We start from the raw sequence: 14,754 nt of genomic DNA on the forward strand, positions 1-14,754 counted from the left end.
CATTGACTCTGCTCCTTTTCTTGTATATTCAGTTTTCTTTTTTATTTTAAGGGCCCTTTCACACCTACCTTGTTTGGTCCGGACTTTCGGACTTTTCAGTTTGGTCCGAATCCATATTACAGGTGTGAAACCTACCACGGTCCGGACCAAACAGATGAAATTTGGTCTGACGAAAAGAGGTAGTCTCGGTCCGGATCAAACTGAACAAAGGTTTGGTTCGTTTCTAGTGTGAAAACATTTCTGTATGGTTCGGACTTTCAGACCTTTTACAGGAAGTTCCCGCATAGTCGACAGAACATAAGGTGGCAGGAAAAATGAGCCGTGGTAGCACATGGGGAGAGGAGGAGACAAGGTTTTTAATTGAAGTATGGTCTGATGACATAATAATAGTAATCGCATGATTGCTTGCAGTCTTCTCATTTCCTCCCGGCGACGATAAAATGTTCGCACGACGAAAAAATAATACAGTTGCAACGATATGCCTCTGTTCATTCATGTTGTCAAAGTTACCCGCCGAATTGACAACACGCACGTCCATTTACAAACCAATCAATGTCGAGATGCAGCCCACATAGATGATGACGACAGGACACAAGTGTGTCACGTAAAGTTCTTTGGTGCGCTCGCATAATTGCAGTGAGAAACCAGACCAAAACTTTCTGAAAGGATAAAATGTATTAAAGCGTGAACTTTGGTTCGGACCTTGGTACGGACTTTCAGGTGTGAAAACCCCCTAAGTCATGATGCTCATGTCATTTTAAAAGGGAAAAAATTGTCTAAGCAGTGTCAAACTGCTGAAATGGTCCACTAGTGCCAATCAGAAATACATCGGTACTAAGCAAAACTTTGGTTATTTGACAGGTAGAACACTAGAATTTCTGACTATGGGATTAGTCAGAAGCCCAAAAATGTAAAAATAGTGGTTCTATTTTACTATTGTGTAATAAGTAGTGCATTAAACAAAGACTTTTACAGTGTGTATTGATTTGTGTACTTTCATCTTGTGAATGGAGATCTTTGAGTGTCCTTTGCCAAAAATATACCTTGTGGTGATTGGCTTGGTTGTTGGTTAAAGAACATAGTTTGATATGAAACCTTGATGGTGTTTAACTAGATGGTTAACATCCTTCAATAGTTAGATTTAATATTTGTTTGTCAATCATTTAAATACTTGTCTAATCAGATGTTGACAAATTATGCAGTCAGCAAAATATACAACCAGAATATGCATATAGATATATTTTATATAACAAAACATTGACTAAGTATTTATAGTTAGATTAAAATAAGTTTATTATATAAAATAAGTCTTGCCTTATTTAAAAATCGTTTTGTGTTTTTGGCACGAAGTCCGTGCAATTTAATACCAGAAGACATAACGCTATGTTCAACTTTAGAGGGCGCCGCAGCGCCGCAAATCTGTCCACGTCCACACAAAATAAAAGTGCCAAGAGCTTTTCTCTTGAGGGACTCAGTTTAGGTTATGTAGGCTATATACGGAGGTAATACAAAGGATTTTTTTTTCTGGACTTAAATTTTAAAACGTGTAAATTCCTCTTGGGATTTTTGCTATTTCTGAGTTGTTTATTCCTCAGAAAATCCATAATTTAATAGAGCTCTATAGTACTAATATGCGTTAGTATGTACATATTTGTAGCTCAGTTTTATTTGTAACGTAGTAAATCTATGAATCTCATTTGTGTAGATAAATTTTATGCAACATGAAAATATACGACAGGTAATTTTTAATGCAACAGGAGGGGTTGCATCAGTTCCCACTTCCCAGTTTATGCCATTTCACTCTTTGACCACTAGATGCTGCAACACTTTGCAGTTTACATTAGGTTATAAACCTTAGATGATGTATCCTTTTCTCTGCTATTCTACTCCGTGACAAAAAATGTTTCCTTTTGTTTGTTTTTTTGCATAACTTAGGCTATATAAATAATATTCTGTACAAGTCAGCCTCTTTATTTTTAATGGACTTCTGATATTTTGTTAATTAGATTAATACAGCATGTGGCTTATATGCATATAGAGAGATGTAGACTACAGAACCTTTAAGACTGCACCTGTGAGTTTCTAATATTTCACATGTATTCAGTTGGCGCTTAGTTTATTCAGAAGAAACCAATGAAATAATACAGTAATATTTGCCAATAATAAAAACTCCAATATCAATTTGAAAAAAAAGCGGCGGAAGGTTTTGATGAGAAGGTGGGAAATGTAGCCTATGTAGCTACCGGGTGGAGCTCAAAGTTGCTAGTAGGCAAGGCAAGTTTATTTATATAGCACATTTCATACACTATGGCAATTCAAAGTTCTTTAGACAGAAAGGAATTAAAATCATCACAAAATAAATGGAAAGGAAAATTAAAACAGTTATAAAAGAAATTAAAAGAGATTAATTATACAGTTATAAAATGAATTAGAGTAAAAATATGACACAAACTTCTCATCTGGCAAAACACCGGTGTATCTTAGTAAAATGATAGTGTTTATTCAAGCTTCATCCTTCTGTGATTGTGTTGTGATATATCGGAGTGTTTAAGCGCTGCATATCCACAGAGACTTTTAAGCTCATAAGATATCCCGCTGCCTCACATGACCGGCACGCATCCAGATGTCCCTTTATTTAAGAAATAGATCTCAAATTGACTACATTGATTTTGTCCCCTTTTTGTATTTAATAGTGGGTCGGATGGCAGCTCTTTTAATGTGCAAATGAGAACCAATGAGGACATACTCCTAAATTCAGTTCAGACAGAGGCACTCAGCTGACACGGAGCACGTCACTGCCGAGCTCAGCCAATCACATCCCACCGAGCCCCTCTACTTTCCCAGGCACGCTCTCAAAGTTTTGACTTTTTGCAGCAAAAGACAGCAGGTTGATGAAAATGTTTTATTATCTTCCAGATCTTCATGTGAACTACCCAGAAAGACTCTCTTTTTATTTATAGATTTCAAAACACTCTATCTTTTAAAGGACGACTCTCTGTTGTATCATGCCATATTTGCAAGCTCTGAAAGAAGGGAATGGATTTTGCCATAGGAGATGGGTTTTGAAGCTTCAGTACATCTGATTGGGATTTTTTTTAGAGAAATTACGTTTTGTCTGACGGCTTGAGATTGTGAGATTGTGAGGTAGCCTATTTTGGTTTTCCTTTTCGGTAGGCTATTCTACGGTTGTGTTCACGTTTTTCTCCGGTCTCCACCGTCTTGCTTCTTGCGCAATATTTAGTTAAAGTTGTAGTTTCTTGGTTATGTTAGCGGTGGGGCAAATGGACGGGTCTCGCCAGAGCGCTTTCCTACTCAATACCCCACCTTTGGCTGCTTTACACAGTATGACCGAAATGAAGACACCCCTTTACCCAGCCTACCCGTTATCTTCCACTGGACCAGCATCCTCCACTTCACCGACAGCTACCTCTCCGAATCCAGGTGGTATCCCCGTGTCGTCCCCGGGGATCAAAACATCCAGTGGACTTTCAGCTCTCGGATCACAGCATCAGTGCGCGGTCGCCACCCCTCACGGAATTAACGACATCCTCAGTCGCCCATCGATGGTCGCCGGAATGGCAGCGGCAGCGGCGGCTTCTTCTCCCGCTGGGATCTTGTCCGGACTGCCCCGTTTCAGCAGCCTGAGTCCCCCGCCGCCTCCAGGGCTGTATTTCAGCCCCAGTGCAGTGGCGGTGGCTCGCTACCCAAAACCACTGACAGACCTGCCAGGCAGAACCCCGATATTCTGGCCTGGAGTCATGCAAAGCCCGCACTGGAGAGACGCCAGATTTGCATGTTCACCACGTAAGTGCGCGATTCATTCGTGATTAACTTTCTTGAAAGGCTGTTAGCGATTAATTTGGCTACTCATCCAAAATATTAGCCTACTTGATAACAATAAGCACAAACACTGCTAATCAAAATAAGGTGTAAAAATAACAATAGCTAATTTATTTTAATTTTATTTTTTTGTCCTCCTACAGATCAAAACTCAGTGCTGCTGGACAAAGATGGAAAAAGGAAACACACTCGACCAACGTTTTCCGGGCAGCAAATTTTTGCTCTGGAAAAAACATTCGAGCAAACGAAGTATTTAGCTGGACCCGAGAGAGCGCGGTTGGCCTACTCTTTAGGAATGACAGAGAGCCAAGTCAAGGTAAGACAGTCCTAGTTTAGTTTATGTATGAGGGGGACACCCTGACTGACTTGATTATCCATTAATTCAATGTCTAGCTATTAAAAAAGAGAATTCAGTGTGGGATCGGCCTAATGTGTTTATTCATACCTTCCTATATCTGTTAATTTATAACTTTTATACATAGTTCTACATCAGTTTATTTCTCTAATGTATTTACATTTTAATGCAACGTTGCAAAAATGAGAAAAAATATGTTCGTTTATAGGCTATATTACAGTTATTCAGTCATGGAGTTATCGTAAAACAAATTATTTTGTATAAAATTGTAATGTGCACAACTGCACTTTTTTTGTTGTTGCAATTATTGCAATAGCCTAAAACTAGCCTATTTAATTTAATTTAATACCTCAGAAAACTGGTCGAATTTTATCCGTTGATATAGGCTATTTGATTTAGCTTTTATTTGACATAGACCATTTATTTTCCAATTGGAATATTCACTTGAAGTGAAATTAGGAGTTTAGGATACAGAGATGTTCTTTAAAGAGCTCTGTTCAAGTTATTATTGTGTTATATATATATCAGCCTTTTCATGCAGGAAAAATCTGTTTAATTTGTTTGACACTGAACACATTTTTTGGACGACATGCTATTGTAATTCCCATTTGGTATGCTGATTTTTTGATGAAGATAAATCATAATTTCCGTGTAGATTAAAATGCGTTTTTATCTCTCTTTTTTTAATTGTAAAGGTGTGGTTTCAAAACCGAAGAACAAAATGGAGAAAACGGCACGCGGCTGAAATGGCCACGGCGAAGAAAAAACAAGATTCAGAGACCGAAAGGCTGAAAGGGGCCTCGGAAAATGAAGACGACGACGACGACTACAACAAACCTTTAGACCCAAACTCGGACGATGAAAAAATAACACAGTTACTGAAAAAACACAAACCAAACTCAGCTCTTATTATTCACACATCGGAAAACGAGAGCTCGTAAAGCGGAAGCGGGAGATGGGTTGTCAAATTCATCAAGAAGTGTCAAAAATAATACTGTAGGCTACTGTTTTTCACCAAGTTTGAGCTCTGGTTTGAGAGGAAGGATGCGAATCAGAGGAATATGCACTATTGGTGGAGCTGAACGTGCATCAGTGTCTGCAATAGACACATTTCAACGTAAAGACAACGGTACATTTTTGTAAATTAACAGCTTGAGTTGTATCGCATAGGAATTATATTACTGTGAATATTTATGTGTAAAATATTTTGAATAGTAAACATGGCAGAATTCGTTCACTTCGCCTCAGTTTAATTTTTGGTTTAGGCTTTGTGATTTGCATTTTCATATCCTTAATTTGTACTGGTGCTTATCACCCTTATTTTTTTGTTTATGGGTATAAGTTGCCTCAGCCCTTTGTTCCTTAAAAAATAATCAACCATGGAAATATAGAACAATTTTCTGAGTTTACCACTGATGGTTTAAGACATAAGCCTAAATTTAGGCTCAGCCAAAAAAGGCCATAACACGTGTAAATATAAACAAACACCTAACCATATATTTGTAATATAATGCTAGTGTTCGTCTACCAATGTTAGAACGTTTCTTTAATTTTTTTCATGATTAATTTATGATATTTTAAGTTTGTAACAGTGTTTGATTCCTGCAAAATGCGCCTTGCAGGTTGTGTATTGCACTTTTATTTAATAAAATGTTAAACATATGGGATATTTTTTTTTCCTGTTATTATCAAATCGAATATAAATATTTTGTGAATAAACTACTACGAAGTTTTCAAGCATTAAAACATGTGCTGGCCGATTCTTGATTAATTATTGAATCTTCAATTCTGCAAGAAGTTGTCTCACTTTTAGTGAGTTATTGACATGGCAACACTTAGTAAAATGTAATTTATATATAGTCCAATAAATATTTTGTATTATTATTCTTTATTCGACAATATCAACACAGTGATCTGTTTCATTTCAGTAACTGAATAAACATGTTCTGGTATTGCTCTGTGTGAACACATTTAATTGTTTTAAAGACAATTACCCCAAACTCTTACACAATTTACTAGATTTTTCGATATATTTTCGTTCATTGAGAAATGTCGATGAAAAAAAGGACATAACTGGTGGGAAAATTAAAGTAATAAAGCGTTTGGTCTTCAGCTGATCGCGTCGCAGCTTCATTATGTCAGCTGATTCGCGCGATTAGATCACCATGTTCTTTGGAAATTGAAAACCACTCAACCGATTTGTTCTCAACAAACCAACAGAAATTTTTAATTTATAAGGTGAGATGATGCACCGTGCACCGTTGTACTATCAGAAAATATTTTGAGCTGGTATTTTTGAAGGACAGCAGGTCCAATGCTTCTCCACAGGTTAAAAACCAGCATGATTTTTTTTTTTTTTTTGGAAGCGATGCAGCATTATCTATTATGTTACATTTATCATTGTAGGTATACCTACAGTTATATTTACTTTTTTTTTTAAAAAACACTCAATTTTTTATTTCTACACATTTAGGCTATTCATTTTACTAATTTAATTATACTTATTTTGATGCGCAACTCAGATTATAACATTAACGGTTCATAAAGGGTTGCCAAAATAACGAAATGGTTTTAAACTGTTATTAATCGAAAGACAGCCACATGACAGCCTTTAGATGTTCAGTATTTTGCACGTTATCGAATTGACAAAGACGAACTTAATCTCATGCACTTTGCAAGGATGTGTCTCAGTGCATAGTGCATACAAATAAAATCGTGTTTGAAATAAAACAATTTAGGCTGAATTTATAACTGAAAAGTTAATTCTACGATAAAAGAAAAAATATTTAGCCTATTTTAAAGATAGCCTATATATATATATATATAATCAAAGAAGCAGAATGTCTGATGAGTTGATGCATCATGGAAACTGTCATGGTTAGGTGAGGAAATTGCATTTTACCAACTTTTCTTGGATTTCTTTGAGCAAATCATACGGTTAAAAAAATTATCATTATCATTCCCTAGACATACAATAATTTTGTAATTTACACGCGTGAAATGTAAAGTTGTAAATCTGTGTCTAATCGAGAGCGTGTCAGAATTGGTCTGACCAATTTGCAAATGTAAAATATTTTAATCTATACATTAAAAAAATAAAATTAAACATTCTTTTTGACACATGTTGAATTTTGCCTTGTTTTTTTTCCCCCAGCATTCCAATACTAGTCTTTCCCCATTTTAGTATTTTTCTGCAAATAGCCATTTTTCAACTTTTACTACATATTTTCTTTTATTCGGTTGTTGCATCAATCAAATGGCCTTTACCCAACAGGGCTTTGACTTTCCAATAAGAATAAAAATAAAATAAAAATAAATTAAAAAATAGAAATAAGAGAACGTTGTCAATACGAAAACTTATACTATAAACAATACTATATAAAATATATATAATTTTTTATCATTTTCTATATCCTTCAACAGTTGGTCTTGTTTTACAAAAACATCTATGTTGTTTTCATTGCATTATTTCTTATAGGCTCGAGATTTCAGCATGTCAAACTCTAATAAATCTATCCTTATTTTTCTACATGTGTAGGCCAATGACCTGATGTCAATAAGGTATCAAATTACTGTTGAGGGAGAGCTTAATGAACTCTCATCTACAACAATTAATCTCTGATTGCTTCACATTAAAATACATTCATGAATATGCTCATTAGCACTACTGTACAAAGCCATTTCAAATGAGCACATCATGAAATGAGCTAATGCAAAAGAACAAACAATGCTGAATGGCGACTGAAAATTAGTGGATTTTGAACACACCATTGTTTAGTAAATGAACACTAATAAAGAAGTTTTGATTTGTTTTAATTTTGTATTATTTTTTATGATTATGTATGAATGATACAGTGGGGTTAAATTGACACAGGGTTCTTTACCAATTCCTCTTCATTTATGGAGGCAATGATTAAGTGAACAATACTTCATTGTAGATGTTATAGATACATTTCTATATTATTTTCAACTCAAATGCTTACAACGTCCCTACATTTCTAAAGTGCAATGAAAGAGGCAGAGCAGGTGGACCAGGCATATAGTTCTGCGGGCTTGCTCGTTCCCCTGATCTGAGTAGAACTATGATCCATCACCAAGGTCCAGGTGTGGTGAACATGGCGTCTGCTCCTCAGGGGAGATATCTTAGCATCTGCTGAGTGCCTGCTGATGTACTGCTCCAGGAACAGTGCTGGGGCTGCAGCTGGCCACATGATCCTGGGTCAGTGCTGCTCTCCCTTCAGACACTTGTTGTAAGTGAGGTTAATTAGTTGAGAAATAGCAGTTGCCTCCCACAGCCCTTGCCTAAGATGACATGCATATTGGAAATGTACAGTTTATCACCAGATTCAGAAATTATTTTCAAATGCCTTTTAAATTCCCAAATTTATAACTGGGCTGCAAACAGGATGCCGTAAAATTAATTGAAATTCAAAGGAATTCATATAACTAGACATTTGAACTTGTTTGAAAGTTTTGAAAGAAGTAAAAAAAAACCTTTTTTTAATAGATTGATAGATAAATAGATAGATAGAGATATAGATAGATTATTAAGTAAATAAAATTCATGCTTGATTGAAAAAAATAAATAATGTGGAATTGTCAAGTTCACATAACTTATTTTTTTCAATTACGCATTAAGTTTATTTACCTAATAATTTTAAGGTAGTGTTTCCTCATTTTTTTTTAAGTTAAGTCAACTGATCGCAGTTTACAGTGTAATGTTTAATGAATTAATGTTTGTAGACCAGGGTGGAAGAACACTTCATTTCGCAGAATGCGCTACCTGTGCTTCATTTCTCTAAATTCCAATGCAGTAACTTCCTGTTCCTGTCATTCCAGTTCAACTTCCTGTTTATTATTTTAATGTATTAATGTGTTATATATTTGAATGAAATTTAAGTAGAATCTCTGTCATGTCTCGTACCATTCAGCAATAGTGACACTGAACAAGAGAGAGAGAGGATTATGGGTAAATTCCTGTTCTTGTCAAATTTAAAATTCTGGCTCATTAATCCGAAGGGAGCCATTCTTATTTTTCAATTCTGGTTTCAGTTTCTAAATATATATATAAAAAGGGTAGATAAAAAGATTAACAAAATAATCCACCATTGGATCTCATCTGCAGTTCCCATACTCAAGTGTTTTTCTCCACACATATCTTCATCCATGGCACTTAGATGTCTTTTGACATTTAGTGATGTGACTAATTTGTTGATAACTGTGTGTTTTGGATAAAGAAGCCCATTGATGTGCTCTTAGTTGAACATGTACTACAAGAGATTACATACAAGACTGTGTCACAAGAGGCTGCAGCCGTAGAGAATGAATGCTGGCTTACATGCGCCTGAGGCCTTATCTATTTCTCAACCATTTGGAGAGTCCTGATAAAGAGCACCTTGGGATCCCCTATTATGAAAACCCCGGGCGCTTGTCACAGTGCAATGAGTTTCATGGGAGGTTTTCTTGCATGAAGGATTTTGCTCTTATTATACCTCTTAACTCTTCCCTTAATGATTGCATAGTGTCCATAATAATACACTTTATTCTTCTCTCATGTAATATTAAAGCTATTTACCACACATTTTTATTTAACAGGGAATGTTCTCAAAACGTTAGCTGATGTTGTGGTAAGATTCTCTCAAATTTACTAATGCTCTTCCAACAATGTAAATAAAATATTATCTAATGTTCTTAATTAGCACAAAAACAATATATATCATTCATTGAATGTTTTTACCTGAAACGTTAAGTTGGATTTTCTCCTAACAGTTTTTTAATGCTACTTGATGGGCTGCAGAAGTAACATTCCCATTATGTTTCGAAAATTATAAAATGGAACGTTGGCATTATCAAGAAAAATGTTTTTAGAACGTTTACAAAATAATCAGAGAACTTTTAGAAATAACTTAATGCGAGCGTTAGCAAAACATTCTTAGAACATGTGTATGTTAGCTGGGTATCTGCTTGGTTAATTTTTGCTATTTTTAAGTATGTATGTGCAGGTGAATGTGGAGTTTTAGGTTTGAGGTTGATGTGTGGTCTCTTGAGTATATTTGTATTGTTCTCCAGGAGCTGAAATTTCGGGGGGCATCCTGGGTGGTATGAACAGACTCTAGTGTTTATAATCTCCTGTAATCTTGTCTAATGATGTTCTCATAATCTGTCAAAGCCTTTAGTTGCAGTGGCTTACAAACAAATCTTGATTCACAATCAAATGGTGGTAAACAACCAAAGATAAGCACATTTAAACTAATCTGACGGAAGGACTCGTACACTGTGGAAAAGGGATGGGTTTATTGAACGCAGTTAGTGAACCTTAGTTTCTATATATTCTTATTTTTCTCACAAACGTTATAAGTGGAGGTTTTTGCAGTGATGACATAGAAAAACCTTTCAGTGATCAGGTCATAAAGAACCATTTTTGTCAACCATTTTTGTCATTTTTTAGTGTGAAGAACATTTTAAAAATCTATAGATACTTTTTTCCACTATAAATAACCTTTTGTGCAATGGAAATATTCCATGGATGTTAAAGGTGCAGTAAGCGATTTCTGAAAAATGCTGTTGATATTTGAAATCACTAAAAATAAACACGCCGCTAGCCCAAAGGGTCACACCCTATCTTGATAGCTCCACCCCCAAATTCATGAACAGGCTATACAACACAGGCACCTGCTGATTGGCTACAAGTGTGTTTTGGCTCTTGGTCCAAACCACTTTCAACAGAATTTCTCAGAAAATGCTTACTGCACATTTAAAGGTTCTTCATAGAACCATAGATGCCAATAAAAAACCTTTATTTTAAAGAGTGTATATAACAAATTTTTGGGGCAAGATTTTTTTTGTTTTTGAAAAAAGTCTCTTCTTACGGGGATACGCTCCTTTATGCGCTAACAACTTCTTTCTATTTTGATTCTTGTGATGGCAAAACTATTTTGCCATTTTCAGCAGTGTCAAATCATTTTGATCATTTTAATATGCTGATTTGGTCCTCAAGATTTTTTTATTTATTATTCTCATAGTTGAAAAAGGATGTGCTGCTTAATTCTTTTTTTGTGGGAAGAGTTATTCAAAAACCATAAAGCAAGCCAAGCCGTTGGCATTTTGTTTAATGCTTATGGTGGTGGGGGACTAGGGGAGAATAATGTCAAAATGAGCACCTTCAATAGACGGCTCAGACCATGAATAAACTGCCCTCATCGGCCAAGTCCTGAGTCCTGCATTTTATTAGCACTAGCCATGCTAAAATAACCTGCTAACACATAGCATAGTGAAGCAATAATAACCTCCTCAATCATATTTTAAAAGTCACGTCAAGCCAGGCCTGTATAATTCATCTCTATGCAAATACATCAATGTCAGCCCATTAGTGTATTGCTAAAGAGGTTTTATATTAAAATGCATTCTTGCCTTGTCTTTTTTCCTTTTTTGTCTTCTTTTTTTTCTCACTCCAATAAAACATGAGCCCTATTGGCCAAGAATTATAGCAACTATTAGAGTAACATATGGACAGCATGCACTCTGAAAATAAAAACCAACAGATAAAGTAGAGGGTCATGGTAGGGTACAAACACTTAGGAAAATGGCAGGAGTAATAGATTTCTCCCTGGCTGGCTGAGGAGACCCAGCATGCCACTGAAATCAAAGCCTTATTATACATGCATTTAGGGCTGTATTGTGTGGCAAGATGCGTAGCCCTCGCTCGCCGGGAGAAAAGTTATGGCCGACACAAAGAGGACCAGTGCGATGAATTAAAAAGACAATAAAAAGGTGATAAAGTGCATCCTGAATGTATTACATCTTTTAATGAAATGAAAGTAGTGGACAAGCTCTGTCATGTCTCGTATCTTTCAGCTATAGTGACATTGGAGAGAGAGGGAGGATTATGGGTAGAGCAGGAATCAGCTGATAGTGTACTTCCTGCTATTGGAGGACACAGAATTGAAGCCAAGTGTCATCCAGCTCCAAAGGTTTGATCAAAAGTGAGTATGGGGAGAAAAAGTAAGATTACTTAGGTGATTATTTTCTATTATGAACATAATTATGAACATTATATATATACACACTCTAAGAAATGCTGTTTCTATATATATATATATATATAGAGAGAGAGAGAGAGAGAGAGAGAGAGAGGGCGAGCGAGAGAGTATAAATAAATATATTTAAATGTTTAATAATTGTATGTATATATATATCATGACAACTCTATGAAGGTTTTTAGCATGGTGGATATGACAATGTTAATGTATTTGGTCTTGGCGGAATAGATCTGCTATATTGCTGCTGAATTGCTGCTGTTAATTATTGCTGTTGTTGTAGATTATTATTATTATTATTGCTGCTGCTGCTGCTGCAGGGCAAGTAGGCTTCTGGAACTTGCTTCTGCCAATACATATGCCGATACACTGCTGTGAGTATGTAAGACATACTGCTGCTGCTGCACAAACACCATATATCAATTACCCATAGCAGATCTATACAGGTGGAGCTGGGGAAGGTGGAGAGTTTTAGACGAACTCTGAGAGCGTGCTGCAACCTGCTATAGGGAATGGTGACCAGCTATTTAAATGTTGAGCAGCAAGCTTATTGGTTACATAAGTGACCAATCAGCTTGTTCCAAGTTGTCAGCTTGCTTTAAAGGGGTGGTAAAACACATTTTTTCGAAGGCTTGATTGTGTTTGTGGGGTGCAGTGTAACGTGTTCATGCTTCGTTTTGAAAAAAGTGCATTATTTTTCATATATTTTACCTTTATTCTACACTGCTCTTCCCCTCCTTGTAAAAACGGTCTGATGGTTTCCGGGTTCTATGAATCCAGTCCCTCAAAAATACGCAATGGGCTCAGATTGGTTAGCTGGCCCAGTGTGTTGTGATTTGCTAACCGCCTAGTACACGTTTTTCGGAAAAGTCACGCCCCGTATCTTTACCGGTAGTTTGTGCTTTGGTGTATTATAAACAATGGCGTCAATAAAACCAATCAGACCCAGAGAATGTTAGTGAAGATGATCGAGCAGAACCTGTTCAAGAACGGCTGTTAAACGACGTATCAGAAAGGTTTGTTTTTTTGTTGTTCTTTCATTACTTTTTAGATACGCTGTTATTTAATTGTACTAATTATTATAGTATTACAAAAGATAAGCTTCATAAACAAGAATTTCATATAATCGTTCTAACAAATTATACTACAGTCCTCAAAGGGATTTTTTTGAGTAAAGACTGCGGATCTATACTGATCGTTACTGACTGTATGGCACAGTTACTTTTGTATTTTTACAACAACTGTAGCCAAATATCTGTCGCCAGAACTATTAACCCAAAACGAACACTAAACATTGGCTTTAATCCAGTAGCCAAATCAAAAACAGAACCATGTTTACCATGCCTGTAGATAAACAAGCGATAAACAATACATAAAAGTTCTAATCAAAGAATAATTTACTCTAATTCCAAGTTCGATGTTGAGATTAAAAAAACGTTAGGTGTTTGTCGGATAATTTTAATTGAGCATTTAACAAACTGGTTTGCAGAGCCAAACAGTGTTGTCATTTCTTTACTTCCTTACTACAACTTACAATTGACAATACGAACTATTACAGGAAAACACATTGACGAAAAATAAATCATAAATCGTTGGCCCGTAAACAACAGCTTCTGTTCTTAAAGTTGGAACTGCTCCATCTTTCAGGACAAGCCGTTGTGCGAATCCTGCATTGAACTCGTGAAGATTGTGGAAGCTTTCCTCCGTAAAATGTGCAGCACAGAGAGCGAGATTTGGGTAATAATTATGAGGGACCGAGTTAAAAATAAATTTTAACCATTGATCCCTAACCCTAGGAAGGCTGAACAAAGTGGACCTGCAATCCGGTGTTGCGGCAACACTCCAGCCTACTAAAGTTATACCACAACAACATTTCTCCAAAGCAATATAAAATGGCCTCGCCCCCCTTATTTCGTATTCTCGGAGGAGGGGTTTAGGGGTTAGTGATGTCAGCAACCCTGAAGGAATGTCGTGTAGTCCCTACCGGCCGTTTGCTGTTAGAAATTGATTTCTTTAAAAGCAAATATCTCCGTTTGCTTTGAACTTTAAGCGTTGTAACTTTGCAGATGTTGTTTATCCTCAAACAGCAACATTACACACTAGCTAAAGCTAGAAAAGTGAAATCGTATTTTACCACCCCTTTAAGGACCAACCTGCACCATTTAGAGTTGCATGGCGGAGCTAAACATATATATATATATTATATAGGCCTATACTCTAATATATATATATATATATATATATATATATATATATATATATATATATATAATGATTTCTTATAATTTTTTATGATAATATAATAATTTATTAATGCCATATAGGCCTAGTTCAAATTAAGCTCTAAAGAGGTTTTACTCATATTTGTTAATCTACTTTTTCGACCATTTTTCGACGTCTCAATGCTAGGGGGGTGATAATTTGACGGGGTCTAAATTAGGCACAACACCTATACAAAGCGCAAGAAGGTTAGTGGCTAGAAAAATGTTTTATGAACCGCACATAGCCTGCGCCGTTTGCCGT

General features: G+C 35.9%; 1 protein-coding gene across 1 annotated transcript; it reads left to right on the forward strand.

Moving 5' to 3' along the window:
• The first annotated feature begins 76 nt into the window (after positions 1-76).
• nkx6.1 (NK6 homeobox 1) lies at positions 77-7,313 on the forward strand. Its single transcript, XM_077232926.1, has 3 exons — positions 77-3,804; positions 3,984-4,156; positions 4,891-7,313. The coding sequence occupies exons 1-3, from the start codon at positions 3,264-3,266 to the stop codon at positions 5,134-5,136; spliced, it is 960 nt and encodes a 319-aa protein (XP_077089041.1). The 5' UTR covers positions 77-3,263; the 3' UTR covers positions 5,137-7,313.
• The last annotated feature ends 7,441 nt before the right edge of the window (positions 7,314-14,754 follow it).

Source organism: Siphateles boraxobius, unplaced genomic scaffold, assembly GCF_051911475.1.
Source record: "Siphateles boraxobius isolate OS27281-9 unplaced genomic scaffold, OSU_SipBor_1 18, whole genome shotgun sequence".
Lineage (NCBI taxonomy): Eukaryota > Metazoa > Chordata > Actinopteri > Cypriniformes > Leuciscidae > Siphateles > Siphateles boraxobius.